Source organism: Crocodylus siamensis, chromosome 12 (genome assembly GCF_052110815.1).
Source record: "Crocodylus siamensis isolate JL-2025a chromosome 12, ASM5211081v1, whole genome shotgun sequence".
Classification (NCBI taxonomy): Eukaryota; Metazoa; Chordata; order Crocodylia; family Crocodylidae; genus Crocodylus; species Crocodylus siamensis.
The window spans coordinates 24,477,295-24,503,380 of NC_143406.1; the positions used below are offsets into that span (position 1 = coordinate 24,477,295).

General features: G+C 48.2%; 1 protein-coding gene across 3 annotated transcripts in view; it reads right to left on the minus strand.

Moving 5' to 3' along the window:
• The window catches only part of SBK1 (SH3 domain binding kinase 1), an 89,942-nt gene that overhangs the window by 14,791 nt on the left and 49,065 nt on the right, over positions 1–26,086 (minus strand). For all 3 annotated transcript variants that reach the window (XM_090024092.1, XM_090024094.1, XM_090024093.1), the window contains exon 2: positions 1,203–1,405. In XM_090024092.1, coding sequence (XP_089880218.1) covers positions 1,203–1,405 — 203 coding nt within the window. The remainder of the gene's footprint in view (positions 1–1,202; positions 1,406–26,086) is intronic.

The window sequence follows — 26,086 nt, forward strand, 5'->3', positions numbered from 1 at the left end:
GAAACTAGTGCAGCAGAGATATAGATCTACTAGTGCCATGTACCATCACTTTTCAGCAGTGCCATATACTGTTCAAAAAGTGTACATCATGCATGTGTATCTAGAGAAAAAGTATGTCCTGAGTATGCCTGTGTAAATGCTGGGGTGGAGCTATACATGCAAGTGCTCCCACATGATACGTCATTGATAGACTATGCACATGGCAGCTGTCCATGAGGCTGTCTTTGGAGGCAGGGATTGGGCCAGTACAAGGGGGTGGACAAGAAAGCTGATTTCTAACTATGCCAAGGGCAGTGGGTGGCGCACAGGCAATTCAGACATTGATATGGGTAGACAGAGTTTTCTCAGCTCTGTTATACCAACCCAGGTCACCTTGCCTGGGGCAGTGTCCTCATCAAAAGAAGGAGTCCCAGGGAAAACAGAGGGCCAGTGATCTACAGCACGAGGGGCAGGCTGTTGGCAGCAAAGTAGGGGGCAGGGGGAACAGAGCATGGTACAGAGGATGAAGAAGGGCACAGAAGGAAAACTGGCCGTGAGAGACTACTATCAATGGGGAACAGAAAAAGAGAGTGTCCATGAGGACCCTGTCTGGGCTCATGCCCCCACCAGCACCCATATCAACTCCTCCCCAAGGGTCAGATTATGAAGGGATGGGTCCCTGGAACTACGGAGAGGCTAAAGGGGAAGGGGGAGGGGGAGAGATAAAGCACCCAGAGGCAGAATCAAGGAGAGAGACACCTAGGTAGCCTGTTAGTAGCCTGCTGCAAGGGGAAGGAAGAAGATCTTTCACTGAAAACCATGGACAAAGACTTCCAGGCTCAGTCATGCTACTGTCCTGCCCACCTGATGCTTCACCACCCACTTACCATCCTCAGTGCCCACCTACCAACCTCACCCACCTACCATCCTCAGTGCCCACTCCTCTTACTTGCTCTCCTTTCTCAAATGCATTGCAATCTCCAGCACAGAGCACATGCTGCCTTCCCAAGGCCAGCTCCCTTGGTCATCAAGAACCAGGCAGGAATATTAGCCCTTCTGCCAGGTCTTCTCTTCCCCCTCAGGACTGCCAGCAGGATGGAAGAGCCTCCTGGGTGCCTCTTAGTGTCATCCTAGTGTGGCCTTCCTCCCTCCAACCCAGAAGGGGAGCAAGCCTGGATAACTGGGTTCATTCCCCTATGCCACTAAGGCTGAGCTGGCCTCACCTGTGCTTTTGTGGGACACGAGATCCACTTTACCGTAGGTGCCCTTGCCAAGCTCGCGGATGAGATCATAGTGCTTGTTGATGTCGGTGCCCGAGAGGGTGCGGATGGCCAGAGACTGCATGTCCTCAGTGATGAGGGGCACCCCACAGCAGGCCAGCTTGCGTGACGGCTCCTGCTCAATGGAGCCTGCACTCATTGTTGTGCTGCAAGAAAGAGGTATAATCAGAAGCTGCACCCCACACTGCAGTGCCCAGCAAGCCCTGCCCAACTTGCCCTGCAAGGGGGCTGTGATTTGCATTCATCACCCATAATGCTCTGCAGCAGGATAGAAAATTAGGGGGGGAAAGGGACATTTCCTGCTGGAGACTGCTACTGATTGAACAGGGAGCCCAGTGACAATAACAGCAATGGGGGCAAACCCGCTAATAGCTTTGAAGTGGAGTTCAATATGTCTAAGGAGGGTGTTGTATCTTGTGATGCCTTACAGTGGGGAATCAGAATCAGTGAACCAGTCCTAGACAATGGAATCAGGCTGTCTGGCAACAATGCTCATTAGGGTGTAGGCAATCTTCAGCCTGCACTAGGTTGCTTGCAGTATTATGTCACACTATAAATATGATGTAGAAAAAGTGATATAGTCACTGAGTAGTGATGCTATAAATACACTGTGATCACCACAGTTATCAGGTTGTCATCAAGTCACGCTATAGTTCTGCAGTGATAGCATAGTTCATGGATTATTAGGTAGTCTTGACATAGCTGTGCAGTCTGGGTAATTAGAGTTGTGCCACAGTCACCGTGTAGCTGCACTGTAGTTACAATGCAGTCATAGTGAAGTTGTGCTGGAGTTGCACCATGATCACCATGTTGTATTACTGCTGAGCTAGGACAGTTAGGTGGTGGCTAGACTGCAATCACAGTGCTGTTGCGTGGTTATAAAGCTTGTTGTACCCTTAATTATCACCAGTTCTTGTAAGTGGAGTCTGGACACGCCCTGAAAACAATTCCAGCGTAAATAACATGTAATTAATGTACCGTGAAACTAAAACATACCCATATTAAGTATGAGACCAAAGTTGTAACCATCAGTAGGAGGCTGCTTAAACAGCCAGGCAGCATGCCCCATAGGATTATGGGCACCATAACCCCAGTGAAAGTTGGGGCGGGGGGGAGACACATAGGAGTCTTACTCTGCCTTCACTGCACTCTTCCCTAACAAGTACTAGCTGAAGCATCTTTGGTGTTCCAAAATATAAGTGCAGGATGTGCATATGAGAGAGAGCAAGTGAGTGTAGTCATCCCTCAAGCTTTGCTGGCCCATGGGCAGCAAAACTGGCAGGAAGTCTTGGCTCCACTATTCACTGGATCTCACAGAAAACTTGAGATGGCATATTGGGGATGGTGTCTATCTTGGTGCTTTCACAGTCCTGGGCACCAGGAGCACAGAGGCAGCTTGCAACAACACAGCAGCAAATACTCCTAGGAAGAGCTGTTAACAAACCATGCTGGGGCCTAATCTAAACAGTTTCTGAACCACTGCAGCTGTACAGCTTTAGAAACAGCTACAGCTAAACTGGTTGCTGCCCCCATGGAGGGAGCCACACCACAATAAATGCTTAAATTAGGAACAGCTATCCCCACAGAGAAAGCAGAACAAGCTCCGGTGCTGGAAGGCCCTTTTTACAGTGTAGCCATGTCCATGCTAGGGGCCATACCACTCCAACTCTGTCAGTCAGGCATCTCATTCCTAATGGAACAGCTACATCAGCACAAGATCTGCGAAAACAGAGTTGTGCCAGAGGACTAACAAAAAGCAAATGCTAAGAAGCAGTCTTCACCAAAGGGGAGTCTGGAAGTGACTGGCCCGTCAGTCTGACTTGTCTTTCAAGAACAATAATGGCATAAAAATAGCAAGCAAGAGGGGCCTGACTCTCCACTGACCCCACTGCATGCAGCCATCAAGGAAACGTGAACGGTCTCATTAGTCTACACTGTAGCCACTCTGCATTTGAGGATCGGCCCCTCAAGTGCATCTGGAGCACTATTGGGTATTTATGAAGAGCAGATCCTGCCAGATGAAACTGAGCACAACAGATTTACAGCAATTGCAGGCTAGTGGAAGAACTGCCGATGTTATACAGTTATAGTCTCATGAAATCTCTCAAAATGAATGCCAGTTGACTTGGATTTAAGCAGTGTCTCATGGACGTCCGGAGGAACCTAAGCCAAGGGTTACGTCATCAAAGCAGCAAACAGCTAAGGGCAACACATAGCAGAACAGGAGCTGAAATTGGCAAGAGGGGTCTGTTGCAGTAACACAGGGGCCATACTGGATCAGGATTTATTTTACATGTGGAAGAGTAAATGGTACAACCAAGAAACACAGCTAAGCTACTTGCACAGCCCCATTACCAAAGTGTCTGAAAATCCCACAATATTTAATTAATTTACCCTCAGGCATCCCTGTGTGATAAGGAAATATTATTTCAAGATGGAGAACTGAGGCACAAAGTGACATACCCAAGGTCACATGGGAAGTCAGTCAGTGGCAGAGAAGGAAATAGTAACTAGGTGAGCATTTTAACCACCTGAGCATCTTTCTTCTCCAGGGATCGGCTCCAGATGATACTAATTTGGGAAATACTAACTAGTAAGGGCAGATACAAAGGGGCTCATATCAGTGTGAGACTAATATTGCTACCAGCTCTGTACATGCAGATCCCCTTGTGAGATTGGGGCCATAAACCAGAAATCCCCATAACTGAGATCCCACTTGTCAAAATGAAGTTAATGCAGCTCTCAAGAGACTGAAGGGGGTGGGAATCAGGATACAGCAGAACAGAATGAAGAGTGACACTGAACAGGCATCTAAACACCAACACTGTCATAAGGACTAGCCAGTCACTGCAATTTTCAGGGTGTAAACACAGGACCAGGGGAGAGCATCCCCTCCCATTAGAACACCTATATGTTGGGACAAGGTATCACACATGCAAGGCACAATGGTTAAGGAGGAAGAGGGACCACTTGCCAGAGGAAAGGGTCAAGGGAGAAGTCACCGAAGGAAATGAAGAAAGGGAAAAGTTGGACTGGACATACGGGGCTGTCCCAAGAGTAAATGCCATGCAGGTGGGCAAGGAAAGGGGTGAATGCTCCATTGCTTGGGATGCTTTAAGTGAGCCTGGGTGATGCATCTGTGATTGTGGCAAGGAAGGATCCTGCACTGGCAGGAGTGGCGATGACCTAATAGGGCTTTTCCATTTCTAGACTCTATGATAAATTCAGCAAAGCAAGTCTCTACAAGACTCAGGGTCCTGGCATGGACCCAGGGTCCATCTGTCCCCAGCCTGTCTCCAATATTCAGAGGAAGACATTAAACACTCAGAGTACACCTACATGTGCAATGCTTTGCCCCCAGGGCACAATTTCTTCTGACCTCATCTGGGAATTGGCTTCTACCCTGGAGCATGCAGCCTGGCCTGCATTCTAGCTGGGCTGTGCACAGATACAATCCTTTGTGACTAGACTTCCACTTGCCATTCGCTTCCATTCTAAGCCAGATTTTCTCTTCCCGACCTTTCTGATGCTACATCGGGTTCCAACGAATTTCTTCATCAGGGAAGACTAGAAAGAATCAGGCAAGGAACTTTAACATCACGATGTTCCAAAAATGTATCAATTTGCCTTACAACGTGTCCAAGACAGCTTGGCTCCATATGTATATTTTTTCTTTGGCTTTGCTGAGGAGAAATAACATTTCAGTATTATCTTTTCAGAGGTGAGGGGACATTGTGGGGAGAAATGACAAAGACGTGCAACTAAAAACAGATCATGATAACCCACACAAAGAGTTTTGTCCACCTTTGAATATTTAGTCATGTTTTAACATGTGTTACCTAATATATGTTTCCTAACCTGATGGCAAACTAAAGTACAGACACAATACAAATGCCTGTATCCTGTTAATGCCAGAATTTACAAGCATGTTTGTCAATATTTGAACATTAACTTGTATTGAGATACATTATTCAAGTGTAACCATAAATTACTACAGGGTAGGTAGGGACACAATTAACAGAAGTTTATGAACACAGTTACAAAAAGAGGTTATAAGATGCAATGAAAAAGAGAGACAAAGAGAAAGACAGAAATATAGTCCTTCCATTTCTTATTTTCTATTTACTGCTTAAAAGATTATCTCAGCTGATTACTGTGTATTTTCCCCTTGATGAAGACACCTGAAATTCCTCGTCGCTTACTGGCTTTTTCTGGACCCTGAAAAAAAATCTTAATCTGATTCCTTATCCATTAGGCCGGAATGGAGAAGAATTTCTCAAAGACATGTGTGCGTTTAAGAGTGCAGGGTTTTCTTCCCTGTTTTTTGCCCTGTTCCCTGTGGACAGTGTGGCCTGAGTCAGAAAGAGTTGTCTTTACATTGTTACAAATCAAAATTTAACAAGTCCAAATATTCCTTGTTTTTCAAGGTGGGAGGAAGGCAAATGCTACAATGACTCAAAGCCAAGTCCTGCAGCAGGGAGTTCCACAGTTCAGTGTCTAAAGCAAACCTAACCATCCCATTAACCAGCCAGCTAGTTCTCTTTATGCTGTGGAATCCATGCCAAGGAGAGATGCCAGGGCCATGCTGTAAGTGCAGCAGCCTCCCTTCACCTGATGGTATCTAGCTCATTCCTAGCTTGGCTGAATGGTAGAAATGGGGGTGGTGGCATGTCAAAGGAGAAAGGGAGTGTCACCTGGTAGTTATAAGAGAAGACTGGAACTGAGGGTCCTGGATTCTATAACTAGCTTCACTGGGCTCCATGACAAACCATTTAATTTTCTCTATGCCTTAGTTTAACCGTCTGCATACTGGGAATAAAGGTATTAACCTACCTCCCAAAGGGGATTATGAGATGGTGTTTTGAACTCCTAGAAAAGGATTAAAGCTGGTGGTGAAAGACAGGGCATGACTAACTCATTCAGTGCAATGGAACAAGCATGGCTGTGCCACCTCCTGATGGCAACCTCGTTGCTGAATAACTTTGCCTGCCACTTTACTAGTTGGAAATCACTTTCCATCTGGGTGTTGATCTCTCCATGTAGAAGCCCATCAGAGCACAGGCAGTCTTGAAATGATGCTCTATTGATCCTGCTTATTTTCCTCATGGTTACAGATGCTTCCACCAAGCCCTGACTACCACATGGAGGACTGACAGCAGCAGACAGCCAGGCTCCATGCTCCACCTAATACCCGAGAAACATCCTGCAGGCCAAGGTCATAGAAACACCTAGTCAGAACAGCCTGGCCTTACTTTACCATAATTTGCACTAGAGTACTCACTCCAGTAGCATGGGCACTGGGGGGTGTGGCTGGATGCCCAGAGGTTGAGGGTTTGAGGCCACAGTAGAAGAGCTCATGGCATGGCTGTGTCAGATTACAATAAATCTGTGAATTCTGCCAAATACTTTGTCACAAGGACACAAAAAAAATTATGCTGGAGTCTCCAACATAGGGCCTGTAGGCTGGATCCAAACAACCTCATGTACGACATGTGGTATGTGGAGTCGGTCTGATGCGCAGGCTGGACCCAGCACCATGTATGCTATACACTGCACAGGTGGTTGGGGCACACGCTGCATGCAGTGACCGCAGTGATCACACAAAACCAGCCCTGACTGCTATCTCTGGGGCCAGTCTAGATTGGGCCCCAGGCTATCCATGTTCACCAGTGTCAGTATGCAGGGCTGGGCTGGCAGGTTACTGCATGTAGCATGTGCCCTGCGCCAGCCCCCTATGCCACATGCAGTGCATGTGGCTGGTCCAGCCCTATGCATGTGGCACCCTGCTGGACCAGGCCTGCTGTGCACTGGCTCTGGCATTCACAGATGGCCTGAGGCCTGATTTGGACCAGCCAGCAAGCCCCAGAGCAGGGCTAGTGAATGCTGCATGCAATGTGCAGGACTCAACTGTACATACACAATACAAGGGGCCAACACAGGGCACAAGTTGCATGCAGCACCCAGGTGGGCCTGCCCTACACACTGGCTCCAGTGTGTGGTCCTGATCTGGCCCACAGACCAGTCCAGTCATGGGACTGGATAAGTTTGACAGCCCTGAATTACATCATTGAGGTCTCATGGGGATCAGGGACCCTTTGTGCTACACATTGCATACACAGAGTAGAGGCCATCCCTGCCCCAGAGGGCTTACAGACAGGATAAAGGACCTGCCACTGTTCCCTTCTCAGATAAGAGACACACTGCAGATGAGAGGGAATCTGGTTCCCATCTTACCAGTGCCACAGACCTGCTGCTCAGTCACCCATCTTACTGCTCCATTTGCTAAGAGCAACCAAGCCTGTGAAAGGACTGGGGTTAACCAGCAAAGGGTTAATCATCTAGCCATTAGCAAGCTGGCTTTGCTGTCTTCTTGTCCAATGCCCATCACTGCTGATGCTGAGTGTCAGAGAGGCAGCTGTGAGTGGTACTAGGCTCCATAACCTCACTAGTGCTGACATCTCTCTCTCCCCTGGAGCTTGAGCCTTTGATGAGAGGACAGTGACTGAGGCCAACCTGTGCCCCACACAGTCCCACACTGGCAGCAGAGGGGATTACATGAGGAGAGCAGAGGGGGCCATAAAGGACAGAAACATGGGACCTGGCTCATGGGCTGCCTCCCTGCCCCTTTTCCTCTGCTTGGAGTAAGGAAGACCTCACACAGGAAACCACTGTGAGGGCCCATTCACCCCAAGCAGCCAGGCTGTGCCTCACTGACCATTTGCATGCCAGTATACTGTCTGTGTCCCCTCACCTTTGGGACTTGTTGTCAACTAGAGCTGGTAGTTAATAGCTCCAATTGCCTCAGCAGCTGCCAGCCCTTTGTCATAACACACAGAAGCTGTGACAGACAGGTGGTGCTGGAGGGAGAGCACTCCCCATTAGGAACAGGGCCATTTAATTCGAGTCCTGGCCTGCTCATCTGTACATGCTTCTTCGTACATCCTGTGGGTCTCATCTGGAAAACTCTGCTCTGCACAGAGGGCTGCCTCTGAGCCAGCTCTGCACAACCCATGCAGCATGCACACAGAGCTGTGGATCAGATGTATGCTGGGGGGAGGGGAGGGGCACCTCCAGGCTCTAAGGTGCCCAATCATGCCATAACCCTTAACACTTTAACCTTCACCCAAACTTTGGGGACCTCGCACCCTCTCCTTAGGACAAAGACTGCATCACCCTGTCTTTGTCTAGCACCAGAATCTCTCATCCAAGCACCAATCCATCTATACAGTATTTACCCTTGAATCCACTGGGAGGTGAGCCAGTGTCAGATGAGGAACAGACACAGAGATGCTGCACAACTTCCTGAAGGTCATACAAGATGTCCACGATGAGAAAGAAGCTTAGACTCAGGCAACCCAAAACCAAACCAAGGCAAAGGCCCTAATCCCTAGACCATTCTTCCCTCTGCCAGAAGAAACCTGTCACCTCTCCATGACTGTTCTTCTGTGAGCCATGGGCATGACAACAGCAGAGCCTCAGCACCTCCTGATGCAAACCCCAGCCCACTTTCACTCCGAGTGAAAAAGAATGCCCCTCACTGCAGATCTGATGCACACTGGGGCCATTCCTGTTCTACCCAGTAGAAGGTAACATTGTACATACATCCTGGCCAGTCTATGGCAGTAACAGAACAGTCCATCTCTCACACCTCGGTCCCCTCTGTGCCAGCCATGCAAAGCATACAGTCCAAACCAGGTAGATAACATGCATGAAATCCCTCTGGGAATACTGTGGCCATGTCAGGGAATGGAGCATGTGACTCGGGAGTGAGATTAAGGAGCCATACGCTCCCATAAGGGCTTGTGCCTGAACCTGAGTGGCAGAAGCCGTCTAAGCAGGTGTCCAGCACTCCAGGTTCCATTTCTGACAGCCACAGGCAGCATGGACTGGGATGAGTCAATTCAACTGAGCACCGCCAGGAGTGACCAGGAATAACGCTCACAAGCTGGCAGAGGGCAGGTTTAGGTTAGATATCAGGAGGCGCTACTTCACAGTCAGGGCAGCTAGGGTCTGGAACCAACTTCCAAGAGAAGTGGTGCAGGCTCCTACCCTGGGGGTCTTTAAGAGGAGGCTAGATGAACACCTTGCTGGGGTCGTTTGACTCCAGTACTCTTTCCTGCCATGGCAGGGGGTCAGACTAGATGATCTACTCAGGTCCCTTCTGACCCTAGAAACTATGAAACCTTCTCTGCCTCATTCCCTTGACTGAATGTACAAGCCAAGGTGGCTATAAGGTGGCCAGGAGACAGAGAGCAGGGCTGCGCAGCAAAAACAGCTTTGTTAGACACTGCCAACTCATCACAATCTAAACACACTGGGGAGATGATTCAATCCCTCTGAACCATCTAGAGTCCAGCAGAATCCTGTCTCGCAGTAGGTCACCTGGCCCCAGAGCCTGGAGCAGCAGGGCTCCCTGGGTCCACAGCTCAGGGACAGCCCTACCTGCTAGGCTGAAAAACCAGGAGCCTGGAAGCCACTGAAGGAAGCATGGAGGTCCCCAGCACAGCCTGGGTTCCTGGCTCCCCTTCAGTTCTCCAGGCAGGATTTCATTTTGAAATTACCTCAGACAAAATGGTTTGATTTTTTTCCAAATCAGACTTCTGCTTTGCAGAGAATCTCTACAGCTCTTGTCTATGTTTCAAATGAGATGTCCCTCAGAGAGGGGCACCACTGTTCCCTGCCCAGTGCTGATGGTAGGTGCAGGGAAAGCCCGAGGCACCCATGAGGTACAAAGGCTGGCTGAGCAGCTATTCCAGGTGAGTAGTGCTGGCATACTGCTCCAGTGAGTTGTGGCAGAGCTTTACTCTGAGCCTGGCCCACAGAGGACAGGAGCCCACTACCACTCAGCCAGAGAGAGTCAGCTGCAGCTCCCCTCACCACTGTAGGTCTCTGGCTTAATCCTTAGCATGTTGGCCAAGATTGAGGCCATGACACATTTAAATACAATCTGCACAGTCTCCACTGGGGTGGAACCATGGCAGGCCTTAGGGTGCAATTGGGTGCAATGCCAGGCCTTGGGGTTAGAGGAGGAAGGGAAGTCTACAAGCATATTCACAGCCCCAGAGGTATAAGCATTGGGAACCCACATGCACTGGAGTTCAGGTGTGACAAACAAGAACCTTCATGCAGAAATACCTTTCACACTTGCTCTTTAGTTTGCCCAGTAATAATATGCCACATATAAATTGTTTGCTTGCTTTAGCTGTGTTTAAACTCTCCTACAGTCTTCCAGCAAAGACTCCAAGCTTGTGCTGGAACGAGCAGCTTGAAAAAGCAATGCCTTCCAGACATTTCTCCAGAGTTTGTTTTTTAACACATCTTTACCAGCCTTCCCTCCTGGCACTTGTCTTTCTCATTTAAGGGAAAGGACAGTTCAGGTACTAGATTGGGACTCATATGAGCCTGGCTCAATTCCTCACTCTGTCACTGGACCTTGGCAGGTCACTGCGCTACTTTTTGCCTCAGTGTCCCCTCATATAAATGGAGAACATAACCTTGCTATGGTCTGTTGGGCACATTCTTAGTTGCAAGGACTCTCTCTTATTATGTGTGTGTACAGCCCCTGGAACAGTGAGGTCCTGATCTTTTGTGGGGCCTCTAACCACTACCACAGTAGGATCTTCCTAAAAATAATCTCTGGGAAAGCACCTGTTTCCTGCACCCTGTTGCTCTGTGCTGTCAGTTCAGCTAAAAAATAAAGAGGAAATTGTATGGAAATGTATTTAGAAGTATTTCTGGCAGCAAGTCTGACTGAGAACAATGTGGAGAGCTGAGGGATTGTCATACTTTGCTTGACCCTAAGAACACAGCGATCTCCTCTGGCATGGGGGGACATGTTGAGCAATATGGGTACCAAAGCTCAATGGGATCTGGGTGTCCAGGTGTGGAAACCTGCACTCACCAACAAGTGATGGCAGGACACAATTCAGCTCTCACCAACTGACACAGGAAACCATGGGTTTGGTGACAAGAGAAAACAAGAACACAGCAGTTGCATCAGTGTTACAGGGACACTGGGGAGAACTTTACCTCCCCCAGGAAGTCAAAATATTATCTCACTTCCTATAAATTATGTAACAGTTTCTGGACTCTGCAGGAGTGTCCCTCAGCAGGGCTGGGAGAAATGCCACCACCTATCATAGCGCCTATGGGTAAACAGCCCACGCGTGACTGGGAGAGATGTGCCCAAGTCAAAACACCCTATATCTGCCCTTCCCCAATACCCACATAAAGATCAAATGAGGGAGAGTGCTTGGAGTGGGAGGAAGTATGCCAATAGCACATGGGTGGCCCGGTAGAGTACAAAAAAGTTATTACTTTGAGCAGCCCCCAGGATCCTGCTGGGGCCCAGCACTGAGCTCCATGGACACAATGCACCTTGAGAGAATGCTCAATAGCAAAATCCTGTTGTATTTTGCCTCTGGATCCAATTTAAGCCAAATTTTGAACCCCTCTCCTCCCTGTACCTTTTCATCCATAGAGTGGGATTCCCTTCCTGGATGTCTTGCTCACAGTAGTCTTGGAAGAAGCAGTGATGCTACTTTAGTGAGCCCAGTTCTGCAGCACTGGATCTCAAGGCCAAGAATGACCACTTTCATGGACTACTGCTTTGATCGTCTCCTCCATGCACTGCACCACTGAACAGGGCTTGGACACCAAAAACCCCAGCTCTGCAAAGTACATCTGTGTTGATTAAACCCAGGACTTCTGAGAGGGGCTCTGAGCCTGCATGGGGGTGCTGGCAGACAGTTTGGAAGCCCTGTGTTTGCGTGTGAAAGGAACGCTCCCTTTCAGGCTTTATTCATGCCCAGCTGAAGCCTTACACTTGACTGAGTTGAGGGAGAGTTGCTTAGGGGGAAAACGAGAAAGTAATAAAATAAGTGACTGGCACTTCACTGCTGTGAGATTCTTGGCAAGTTATTCATTGCTAACAACACTACGGCATGGTGTTAAACTCCACTGCCCAGTGGCAAAACCAGATGACAGAGCCCATGGCATGACTCCGTGTGGACCCCAGGCTGTGATAATGCTGTGCATGCCTTACCAGACCTTTGCAATCCTCCAGCACAATAGGTCTTGTTATCTCCACTTTACAGAGGAAAGACCTGCTGGGGCTCAGAGGTGAAGCCCTCTGTGCAAAATCGCATCGTGAGAGCAATAAACCTGGAAGCAGAACCCAGGCACCCTGGCACTCAAGTCCTTGGTCTAAATATCAGGCCACGCTCCCAGATATAGGTATATGTGACTGTGTTCTGGTTCAAGCAGGAATTAATTCAGTGGTGTCCTATGGCCTATATTACACAGGTCAAGGTGAGCATCGTCTCTTTTTGTTATACAGCCAGTGCACCACAGGTGTGAAGAATGTTTTCCCATCCTTCCCCCTTCATCTTCTCTCTACAGTAACAGGCTGCACCCTAGGAAGCAGAGGCAAGTTAGGGCTAGGAGCACAATCAGGAAGCAATCCAGAGTGCCAGCCCAGCAGGAGGAGGAGGCATCTTCCAAACAAAACCAACCCCATTGTACATACAGCTGGTCTGGTCTGACCTAGGCCTACCCAACAGCTCTACCTGAGCCTGCTGCGTAGGAGGGAAGGGGCTGCCACAGTGACGGTGCTGCACCACAATTAATGACTTTCTGAACATCAAGGTGTCAGCTGTTCCTGATGTGAAGCAGAATGAGCAAGCTCCATTCATCTCCCTGCTCTGGATATGTCAGTCCCAGCAGCTGCCTGTAGCTCCGCACCTGTCTGAGGTCCCCAAGCCACTCAGTAAAAATAGCACAGGCTCCTTCCACTCCTGCTTGTTCCTTCACCCTTCCTGCTGCCCTTGCTTCCTGAGACAGCAAATGAGGATGTTTCTACAGCAGCTGCAGCTGCTAAGGGCTAGACCTAAAGAAGCAATGCTCCCTGCAGCCTCTTCTGCGGGGACAATATGCAAGCTCAGGGGCCAGAAGCCTCCTCTTAAGCAGGGGCTGGCCACAGCCCTGCACCTCCCAGCATTCAGCAAATTAAATGAAGGGACTAGATAGAAAAAGACAAGCCTGGGGATGCTTCCATTGCTGCAGCAAAGAAACTGAACTTGCAGGCAATAGGACCCTGAGACACCTCCTTTGCTGCTGTGGCCAGACCATGCTGCTGATTCCCTGAGCTGCCATAAGCAAATCCAGTCTTTTCATGGGCTACTGACTCCTGCTCTTAACTATTTCTGTTCTGCTCCATTCTCTAGAGCAGGGGTAGGTGACCTGTGGCATGGGTGCAGTGCCACAAGTGGCATGGGCAGCGTTTGTAAGTGGTACGTGGCAGATCCGGAAGGGTACAGGCAACAAAGCAACTAATCAGGCAGGGAACAGAAAGCAGACCAGGCAGGGAGCAAAAATCAGAACAGCAAATCAGAAAGAGAAAGAAAATCAGAGAGGCACTCGTGAAGGATGTGGGGCTAAACTGTGAACATGCCTGCCCAACAGGTTGGTCCTAATCTACAGCCCCCGCAGTGGAACAGCCTGGAACCACAAGATCTAGGAACATCTCAGTGGCAGCACTCCTGCACCATCCCCTGCAGCACCTTTTGCCAGAAATGGCGGGCACTACAGTCGTTCAAGGCAGAATTCCTCCCTATCTGTATGCTGCTTATTTAAGCATCAGCTTTCCAGAGGCTAGAAATATGTACAAACTCTTCCAGATTCTGAAAAGAATCCACTTACTAAGGCAGCCCGGGAGTCTGAATTTTGAGACAAGACCAATGCTACCTCACTAGAATAAGAGAGACTCAGGGCATCCAGAAAATATTGCTTATTACCCTGTCTTCCTGATACAGCACCATCTCATCCTGTGACACCTTTTCTTTGGCTCTCTTGGTGGCAAACTCAACAGCCACCTCTATTCATTCTGCTTTGGGGAGTTTGAGTGGAGACAACATTTAACACACAGAAAGGCCAAAATGCATCTCAAGCTGAGCACCCAGTAAGCTCAGCCTTTGTGGCAGAACAGGCAAAAATCTGGAATTTCTGTTTCATGGTAATGTGATAATATACTTTGCACTGCTGCCTCCAACACGTCACGAGATGATGTAAAAACTACGGGAATCATATAAAACTCTGCAAACCAACCCCCTCACCCCAATAAGAAATTCTAAAATGTTCCAAAATGAAAAATTGTGAAAAAAAAAATTCTATTTTCACATATTTTTGCTGAAAATTCATCAAAATCAAACTCTGGGGGAGACATTTCAAAGACAGAATTTTTTATCATCAAAACAAAAGAACCGCCGGCCAGTTCTAGTGCTCAGCATCCCCAGCGCTCTTGGCGTCACATGAGCTACATTCCACTGAAAAAACAGAAGGATTTCCCATTTGTAGAGGCAAAGCAGACAGCTCAAGCTGCTGAAGGAGTGTGTTCATCTTTATCTTCCCTGGGAGCAGTTCCTACATAGAGAACACAGGATCAGACCCAAGAGGTGGCACTTTCACACAGACTGGTACAGAACTGAGGGACTGCCCAGACTAACAAAGCCACAAAATCCCTTCTTGGAAACTTTAGCTACAATCTGGGTGAAATTCACCCCTTTGTGGAAAGCCAGTCCTCACATCACCCTTCAGCTTTAGGAATAATGGGTCTATGTTGGCTTGTTATCACATAATGATTAATATCTAATTGTTTTATATTACTGCCTGGAGTCCCCAGTCAAGATCATTGCTCCATTGTGCTAAGTGCTGCACATTCACGTTAAGGACAATGCTGCCACTGAGGGCTACAATCCAAATGGGCAGAGGCAGTGCTCTCCTCACTATGGAGATGGGGAGCTCCAGTCTGTAAGGACACCCAAGAAGTCCATGACGAAGCCAGGCACAGAACCCAAATCTCAGAGACCTCAGATCTCTACCCCAGGCCACCTGCATTCAAGCTTTCCACAGGCAAAGAGCAGCCGCCTTCTTCCAGTCTATGGAATTTGTATTTGCAGCTAAAAGCTCTCACAAACCAGAGCAAAGAATGCTAAAACACACAGGGGCACACGTGTGTCCTTGTCATGTTGCACCGAGGCCACCTCACCAAATGGCAGCTGCCTCTACAGATGGGAGACGACCATAATTTAAAGATGCAAGTATGCAGAAGACAAGCAGCGAGCTTTGCACAGCATGTTTACCCCTCAGGGCTAAAACCTGGGCCTGAGCTACTTGGCTCTGCCCCTTTCACTGCCTGAAGAGTCTCTAGTGATGGTGACCCTGTGACCCCTATGTGGCACCTTGCTTCACCATGTCCATGTCCCAAACATTTTTTCCTACTATTCAGACTAAAATTGGTCTGTTTAAGCTTCAGAACCATTTATCTCATTGACTGAGGAGGATAATCCGCCCACTTCTTCCTCACTCCCTGGCATATATTTATAGACAGTTATTCTGTCTCCTGTCAGCAGCTGTCTCTTCTCTCCTTTCCCAAACCTGCCCTTTCCCTGGTTTTCCAGACCATCCTCACAGCACGATGCCCAACTGGCATGAGAGGCTCCCTGCCCCAGCCTCAACAGGGAAAGCTCCCCCCCAAAACCCCCACAATAGGCCTCCATTGATGCCAGCTGGCAGTGCCATTACACTCTTTTAGAGCTGCACTTGGACATTTGCTTCATGTATTGGTGGAAGGGAGAGAGACCACAGCAGGGACGAAGGGAACCTGGCTCTGTTGCAAGGCGTGGACAGGAGGGCTCTTAGATCTCCTCACAAACTGGACAAGGGTTGGGGGACTCATGAGATAGTTTGGGCCAACTCTGGGAGGCAAATGGAGCAGCTGCTGACAGCCAGGTCAATCAAATGGTTGACCTCCCTCCCACCGGCATTAACTCACTCAGTGTTTTTACCCGGTGGCCAGGATGAGTACAACACAGGCAGCCAAGTCCCTGGGGTCCCTCCCTTCATCCTTCTCTCCATGATGGCTCCACTACAGTGCACTGCCCCCGCTCACATAACCAGGGCATGGCTTGTACCAGCCACCAACCAATTGCCCAGCACAAGCCCCATGCAAGGCAGAGCACGCACAGCTGGACAGGACTCACTGAATATTGGTTGATGTCAGGCTTGCAAACTGACAGAGCTGCCAGGAAGCACCACTCCATGGGCAGCAAAAAGCCTCTGGCTCGCAGACCCAAATGGAGTTTCCCTGGGAGCCAGAGTCATCACTTTGGTTTCCATGAGTCTGGAGCTGCATTCCTCCTAGTGAAGTGTAGTTTCATGTGCCCAACTGGCAGAATCTCTCCTTCCAGCCCTAGGCTTCAACATCCTCTGCCATCCCCCTTTGGCTGGCACTGATAAGCTGAGCTCCTGTCATCTCTGGTTGCCCAGGCCTTCAGGCCTCACAAGCCTATCCCTGGTGCCTGGTGGTCTGCTTGTTCTCATCTGAACCTCCAGCCTCGCTCTCTGCTCAGGGCTGACTTACCAGAGCATAACACCACATGCCTGCATGTTTCACACCTCAGTCCCCTTCCAGAGCCATGGGGAAAAGGCCGGCATGGGAGCAGCGTTGCTAGACATGGACCACTCTGGGAATGAGGGGCTTAATCTGGGGTATCCAGGGAGAACTAAGGACCCCTGGCCCTCCACAAGGGCAAACCCCGCATAGGTTAGAGAGGCACAGGGTAAGATTTATCTAAGCAACCTAATTCATCTTTTCCATTTTTCCTCTGTTCAACTCCCTTTGAATTCCCCTCTGGCAGGTTTATTGGGTACAGTTGCTCAGCTCCCATAACAGTGCTGCTGTGCAGGAGGAAGACAGAGGGGTATTACAACAGAATGATTTATCCTCTAGCCTTGCCAGGCTGTATGCTGCACCTCCAGGCATATATCAGCCCTGCCAATAAGTAACTGGCAACTTGTTAACAGCTCATTGAGAACACTGAAGGCCACACTAGGGCACCAGCAGGGAGGGACAGTGCCGGTTTGAGAATTATAAGGGGGTGGGGGATGACACCTCAACTACAGCCACAAAAATTATAGATCAGAAAACAACCTGCTTATTAAATGGAATAACAGTAAATGGGTTCAGACCGGATCTAACATGGAAATATATGTGATTAGCCAGAGATGGTGGGGCCATGGAAAAGTCCCAAAAAGGTCCTGGATGTAGGATGATGATGTGCTAGTGCTGTGGGCACAAAAGAAAGCATCAACTCCGCAGGACCCCGCGTGCTTGCTGGCCAGGTGATTCTGGGCCCTGGGAAGGACAAAACAAATGCCAAAGTGTGCATGCTCTTTGCCTTGGTCAATCCAGCCACAGAACAGAGGAAAGGCAGAGATCTGTTAAAACCTGATGCCACTTCTGGGTGAGAGCTCCAGTGGGAAAGGACTTAAAAAAGGAGGGGAAAAAACCCTCTATCAGCAAACATGTATCAGGAGTGTTAATTAGAGCTTGTTATTTCTGGAATGAGGAGAAGACTGATGCTAAAAAATGCTAAGCCAGGGCCCTGGCTGGGGCATGTGCAGGCAGATTTACACTTGTGAAGACTTGGGTTTACACACATTTATAATCAGTCTATCACCTCACACATGGATACAGCTATTATGGACTAAGTAATAGTGTCTATTAATTATCAATTATTCACCACAACATTTTCTGTGATTCTCTAGGCTGTTCATCAGAGGATCTCAATGTTCTTTATAGACAGGGCTGGAACACCCCTGAGGAAGGGGACAGTATCATCATCATTTTCCAGCTAGACATTGAGGCACAGAGGGGGGAAGCGAGGAGCCCAAGGTCACACAATGAGGCAGCGTCAGAGCCAGGAATAGAACCCAGGCATCCTTTTTTACCCTTTCTTATGCTTTGTGATCACACTCGTGTGTGTGTGCGTCTCTCTCTCCAGGGGAATTAATTTATAAATCCAGTATGGCTCCCTGCTGGTTCCCTAACAATCTAGGCATGAGCAGAAAACTCCTTCCCAAGCAGCATAATACCCTTGCCTTCCACTCAAAAGTAAGGCAAGTACTGATTAGGAGGAGTCCTTTGGCCCAAGGGATAGCAGCAGCTGTAATCTGGGGCAATAATGCCTGGCATACAGCACCATGGTGCTGGCTCTAGGGATCCTGCACTTCTTGGTAGACATACTACCCCAGGACCTGCATCAGCACCTCCCAAGCTCTCTGTTGCAGGCAACTACTACTGCCCAGCTAGCACCAGCCCAGAAGCCTGAAGCTGTGGTGGCATGTCAGCAGGAAAAAGTCCCAGAGTACAAGAAGTCCCTGCTATAAGTCCCCCTGCAGGACCTAATAGCATAAGGACCACTGCTAGTTGCTTCTGAGACAGAAGAGGTGAGGACATGATTGCTACTACCTCTCTTCAGGTGCCCATAGGTGTTTAAGCACCACTTTGAATAGATTTGCTGTGGGCAAGACCTAAAACATCAGGCATTACCTAGAACCCCATTTACATGATGCTCCCATGGACAAACCTGAATGACATTTGTCCTGTACAAAGAAAAATATGGGACTGAGGAAAGGTGGAGTCTGGGGCCCCAAGATAACCAGACTCTAGAACACCTGTTTTCTTCAGCAGTCCCTTGCTATTGAGGATGCTTGTCTTCCATGTCTTATCTGCGGGTCCAAAAATGGCCAATGAGACCAATATAGGAATCAACTCTGTTGCAACTCAGGCAAATATTTCTATGTGGGGTGTGTGGCTCCAGATTCTTGATTCGGTCCGTGACACACTGTTTCTACCACTTCCACCTTTCCATCTCCTGTTGTCCTCATAAGTTTTCAAAGTACTGAGATCCTTGCAGCAGACTCTTCCTCCATTTGGGGTGGTCTTGGGTGATAGTTTCCCACCATTTGATGTCAATGCTGCATTTCTGAGCTGGCCTTGAAGCATTTTCTCTGCCCTCCTCTTAAGTGTATGCCTTGACTGAGCTGGGACGATAAAACTTGCTTTGGGAGGCTGTAGTCAGACATTCGGATAATATAGCCAGCCCAGCGGAGTTGATGTCAGATGATCATGGCCTCAATGCTTGTGATGTTTGCTTGTGAGAGGACACTAACGTCAGTGAATATCTTCCCACTGGATTCAAAGGATCTTCCGCAGGCAGCATTGATGGTACTTCTCCAATGATTTGAAGTGACTCCTGTACACTGTCCATGTCTCAGCTCCATACAGTAAGATGGGAATCAGAACTGCTTGATAAACCATGAGCCTGGTTTCAGATCTGATGTCACAATCTTTGAATACCCATTTCCTCAGATGTCCGAAGGCTGCAAATGCACATTTGAGATGCTGGATTTCTTCATCAATGTCCAGCTTCTGCAAGAGATGGCTTCTGAGGTACAAGAAATACTTAACATTCTCCAGAATCTCATCATGAATCTGAATTACCGGAGCCGAGGACTGCTCATTGAGAGCTTGCTGATGGAGGATCTTAGTCTTCAGTGATATTGATGTTGTGTCACCTGAGTTCAAGCCACAATCGCAGTGCAGTGCTCTGGAAGTTCACTATTAGGATTTCCCATGAGGGTCCTGATGTTTCAGGTCCCAAAGTTGAATGTCTTTGTTGATTCTGACTGCAGTAAAGGCGATTCCACTGGATGCAGTTATCCAGTTAGGAAGAAAGAAGACAAGCTATGTTCAGGGCACCTTTACTAATCCCTCCCCAGGTGGGGTGAGCAGAGTGGATCCTGAAGAGGAAAGCTCAATCACAGTTATAGCTGCCAAACTGCAAGCCTGTCCTTGTCCAAGTGCTAGATGACATTCTTGTAACTGCCACCTTCATTCCAGTTCATGACTAGGAGCTTCCAGACATCACAATCCTGTTCTTGTTGCCAGTAGCTGGTCACCAAAGGGCTTGAAAAAAATATGCTGGAAAAGCCATTTTAATGGAAGACACCTGTGTGTGATTTCTATTATCACAGAGAAGCTGCTGCACATCATCTTCCATACAGTTCCTGACAGAACAGAACCTTAATCCAATGGCAAACAGGCCAAGACAACCGGAGATCTTGTTCCACTGCAGCCTTCACCTGCTTTGCAGCCATTGAGACCTAACATCTTCTTCCACTTGCTCCACTGTTGAAGACTTGTAGACCCATGGCTGAGGGCTGGGCAGGCTTATTATAGCAGCAACCTGTACTCATCATGTTACAGCACTGTCAAAGGATATATGTGGCTTTTCAGGAAGGAAAGCATTACCATCTGATGTCCCCACCACATCCTGGTGGTGCTGCTGTTGCTTGGTCCACAACTGTTTATTCAGAGTTGCACCTGCTTATTTAGTAGCTAACCCTTCCCTCCAGAAAGAGGTCATTCCTCTATCTGCCACCTGTGGATGCACTGGGTAGCAGTACAGCTCTGCCGCCAGTAAAACACCTGTAGCTTCATGGAGAATAAGCAGCATCCCTAGTTATCTTAGACAATGACTGTCAGCCAGAACATAGCCTGGGATACTGTGTAATGAGTTGTGTCATTAGGTTACTCTGCTGACAGGCCCTGCCATCACTGTAACAGAACCAGACATCAGGATGATAATCCCAACATTCATTGGCACCTGTAAACTATTCCACCCCTTTAGCGCTTGTGATGCTGCCCAGGTGACCCAGCACAGAACTGCCTTTTCCATCACATACCCAGGAAGAAGGTGTCTTGTAAGCCAATTACTGGCTGCAGTTCCATTCTCCAGGCTGCTTTCCAGCTGGACTCCAATATAATCCATAATCCTTTAAAACGTTCCTCTACAGGAAAAGCTGAAGAGCAAGAGACAGCCGTAGTCAGGTCACAGTAGGAGATGGACAGAAAGCAAAACACTGGACATCAGCTGCAGCAAAATGCCTAATCCCATGACCAGATGCCTGAATTCACTGGCATCCTAGAAACAGGCTAAATTCTGTGGCTGTGGGACTGAGGAGTCCATGAAGCCCTGACCGAGATGAGTGGCACCATTCACAACTCTCTGAGCTCTTGTTTCAGGCCCTTTGAAGACTCAACTTTGTACTCAGTTCAAGGTTTTGAAGTTCTCTCCACTACCAGCACAGGGTGAACACTGGTTCTCAACATTTTTAGATTCAAAGCATCCCTTGAAAGACTTGAAGCAGCCCTTAGAAAATGAAGCTCTTAGTTTTCACTCGGTTTTTGACTACAGCAAAATAATAGAGCAACTCTTCTGTTGCAAAGATCCTGGAAAGACCACAACAGGTCAGAATATGTTTGACACTGTGGTTTCCTATTTGAAATGTTTCAGCAGTAGCATAACAGGGGGGGACAACACACAAATGGGACCAGAGCAGCAGCCCCAGGAGCTGCCTTGGGAGGGAGGACATGGGAGGGAAGAGGAAAAGGGAAGGTACAAAAATAGCTGCGACCACAGCACTGCCACTGAGATCAGCATTGTGATAGCCAGTGCTGCCCCTGGCATCATGCAGCTGCCCCAATTATGAAGCTACCCAGCTGCACTTCCTTCCCTGGGTTTATCCTGTGAATCCTGTTTGCACAGCTAGCTGTGCAGCACCCTGGTTGAGAATCACTGATCTAAAGGCTTCCCTATACAGGGAAACAGCTTGCTCTATCTAGCCATAATGGCTGCCCATGGGGATATGTTGATTCTGCATTAAAAGCATCATTTTTCTCCACTTTGAAGGCACTAGTATCACAACAAGCTATTAAAGATCAGATATGGTGGCTTTAAATTCATCCCCTAGCTTATCAGAAAACAGCTTCCCATGTACACAGGCTCAAAGAGCATGAGGTGCTCTGTGTCCAAGTCCTATGGGCTTTCAGCAGGACAGAGGCACTTCCCACTCCTTACTGCCTTTGAAAGTCCCACTATGGAACTGCAGCATCCATGGACCCTTGTCTGAGGGCAGTCAGCCCCCTCCTGTACTCAATGGTGTTTTAGATTGCTTGTCTACAGTATGGAGTTGCACTGGTACGACAGTGCCAGCTGAGCTCCATCTGCAGAGTCCCACAGTGGAGAAAGAGAGCACATGACAGCAGAAGGGTTTTTTTTCTGCTATTTAATTTGCATCGTGTCCCCAAACAGCAGGAGTCCTCTTCCGTTAGCATGGTAGAAGCCATTCCAGGCATCTTCAGGAAGCACGATATCCGTGAGGGGGTGAGATCTTGTGTCAGCTCTAGCCAGCGCAGCTGTGCCAGCAAAACTTTGCAGTGTGGACCACACCTGAGTAGTTCTCTAGTGCACAGGCCTCAATCTGACTTTTCCACATGGGTGATAAGCTAAACAAGGCACCTGCCAAATGTCCCAGACCAGCCAAGTACCACGCTGCACCACTGCCATGCCTGGGTAACAGTTCTCAGCTTATTGATCAACAGCTATCCCAGCCCACATTTGCACCTGGACATCATGGTAGTGGAAGGCAGGGAACTGTGTAAAGAAACGCACCCACCCTGGCAAAGCTGAGGTGGGAGAACACAAACCTCCCTTTGCCCTCCATGGTAGTACTGAATCCCTAACAGCAGGAGCACATGCACTGCTCACAGAAGGGGTAACCACTTACAGGGGCTTCCTTAAACACAGGGTGGTATTTACTTCACTATTTTATACCCAGAGGAAAGAGCTAAGTCTCACAAAAGAACACAGCTTCCTGAGTTGAGAATTAACTTTGGATTTTGATCTTGGGCAAGTCATTTTGCTACTCATTAGGGCCATCTCTCACTCTTCTGCACAGCTCCTGGTGCCCAAGGTGCAACAGCAAGATAAACAACAGGAGAAGCAGGTGATGCTCCTCACCCAGGAAGCAGGGTGACTCCTTGCACATTCCCTGTATTCACTACTCAAATGAAAAAGAGCCAAGAAAGTATATAAAACTGATTATCTACTTGAGCATGAGGCCTCTTCCTGCAGGGTAACAAGGAGCAGGGTTGTGTAAATATGTATTTAATTTGTGCATTGGTATGAATTTAATGCTCGGGAAAACTGCTGGATCGACAGCTCTGGGCTGGAGTCTGTTTATTCAAAAAGCAGGTGCAGCAGGATAAGCTTCACACAGTCCCAGCCTGCCAGGGGGCCTCAGGCCTGACTACAGGGACCAGCTGGGATGAGAAGGGATCATTTTCCACAGGCCACCATGCTCTCTAAGCCACCCATCAGCACCAATCACAATGAGGTGGGGTTTTGTTATGTGGAACAGGACAAGAACCATTGAACCAGAAATTTGGGCTGGAATTCAGAAAGCTGTTTCTTACCTCTAGAACAACAAGGTTTTGGAGCTGCCCCTTGCCAAGTAGGGACAAAGAACCTAAACCCTATTTAGGATGGATGTGGGTACATGTATGAAAGGAGTGTATGACATGGTTGCCTGTGACAGCAGAGGACTGGACTCATGGACCCAGGAGATCCCTGTATTCCCTGAAGTTGGTCCATACAGAGTTTAGACAGATCCAGGATTAGATTAGATTAGATTAGAGTCCAGATTCTGTTTTGGCTGGAACCAGGGAATGCCCAAACGAGAGGAAAACTGGAAGCATTCCACACCAAAACATTTTTCAATGAGTTGGGCAAGAACCACCGGTGTGTTCCATGTACAGCACCACACACAGTGGGCCCCCACTCCACAGCTACAACAATACACTTAACAAATATAGATTTATAAATGCATTCGTCTTCCCATTGCAGCTGACACTGCCCCAAAAGAGTCATGCACATCTCCTGATCCAGATAACTTCATCTCTGAGGACAAAGAGAGGAATTAGAAACAGCCAAAGTGACAGTGCAATACAACAGGTCAGCAGGGGTACCAAGAACAGAAATGCAGGCTAAACCACAGGCTCATGTCCTGCCCTTACAACCATCCCCCCCTTAGCATGGCAAGTGGGGCTTTACTGGATTCAAACCAGCTGTTTTACCACTGATTATTTCCCTGTATACTATCTATACATATTCTTGCCAATTGATTTTCCTGGCCTTGCTGCAGATGCAAAGGACAAGCAGTGGTAAATTCATGTATAGGTTTATATTATTCACACAAACAAACAGCCTTATCACCAGCATGCCTTTCCCTTGTATCATCTTGAGATGCCTGATATTTGCCCTTCCTTAGCAACACACATCTGACAACTCGTTCCACAAACAGAGAAATTAAGTCTCACAACAGTCAGGCACCTTACACATGGAGAAACTGAGGCAGAGATAGGCAAAGCCATTCACAAGGGGAGACATCAGCAGAACCCAGGAGTCCTGATACAACACCCCACCTTCCTCCATTCTCATCTGCAAGCTTTGCTTTAGCTCTCACCGATGTATTTGTTCTTAGTACCGTTTCCCTTGTGTTTTCCTTTAATCCTGTCTTGTTCATGGCTACAGCTAGAACCTTCAATACCCTTGTAAAAAATGGATAGAAATCCTGCAGGAGGAAAGGTCTATCAGGGAGGCCATGCAGCTTGCAATTGAGGGCTGACCTGCAGTCAGGATCCCAGGCTCTATCCCTGCTGACCTGCCAGGCAGCCTCTGACATAAGTCACTGTGCCTTTCAGGGCTGCTCCTTCCCTCCGAACCTGCGTCTAGCTGACTTCCTATGGGACAAGAATCATCTCTGAATCTTTGTGTGTACAACACCCAGTGCAATGGGGCCCTGATCTTGGCAGAGACCTTCAGGCATCACTACATACAGGCAAAACTCATTTGGGTGTGGAAGAAAGTCATTCAAAAATGACACCCAACATTGAGACCTCAGTAGAACCCAGAGCCACCGAATCTCAGCATGCCAAGGACTGCTCACCTCCCTCCACCCCCCACCCCAGGATGGTCTCTCTCAGGCCACCACCAAGCCCGATACCAAAAATTCTGTTCTGTGCCACCTTTGGCTATCACTTGCCAACTCTCTGTGGTTCTCAACTGACCCACTGCAATCACATCTGAGCATCTCACAATTTCTAAATATTTCTAAATATGTAGGCTCACATCCCTGAGGGGCAGAGCAGTGCCTTTATCCTCAATTTGCAGAAGAAAACTGAGGCACAGACAGTTGGAAGCCCAGGCCCACAGAGGTAAATGGGGCACCTAACTCCCATTGAAGCCTCACTGATTTAGGCACCCTTGTGGATCTGGGCTTAAGTACCTTGCCCAAAGTCTCACAGGAAATTTCTGGCAGCAACTAAGCAACCCAACCACTGGATCATCACCCCCAGACTCTAATCCACTCCTGCTCTTGAATTATAGGAGTTCTTCCTACTATTTGCAAATGTCACTCCAAGTCAGACAAGCCATTTCCACCCAGCCTTGTATTGTAGGGCTCAACCCCAAAGTGAAAATTAACAGCTAGACAACAGACTCTTGAAGATTAAAGCATACACTGTGCAAACAGAGCCATAACCATAAACACTGCAGCTGGAATAGAGTCCCTATAAAGCATGGGCATTACGTGGGTATTGCAGTTAATTACCTGATTAGAAGTATAGTATAAGGTGGGGAAAAACCCTCTTTAGGTCGTGATAATGAAAGCATGAAAGCTTGCTCAATGACGCATAACAAATGTTATTACTAGTTTGGCTGAACATGCTCAATGCAGTGGATGGCAGTGACCCATCCGGACAGGTCAAGTTACACATTGATTAAATGACCAAAAGCAAAACTCTGCTGAGTGGCTGATTGTCCATGGGCAGTTTCACTAGAAGTGCCATACCAGAACAGTCAATGGTTCACCTAGCCATCAACCACTGCCATGTGGCTCAGAGGAGGAGGTCATCACATTATCCAAAGGTGTCCCCAACAAAGCAAAACTACCCCATGGGGCAACATGACCCCAGATGGTGACCAGATAACACCAGAAAGCTGAAGTCAGTGAGCAGCCTGCTAAAGGATCACAGAAGATGCTAATTTTGTTCTTTCTCCTTTGAGATGTACATGGTTTTCATT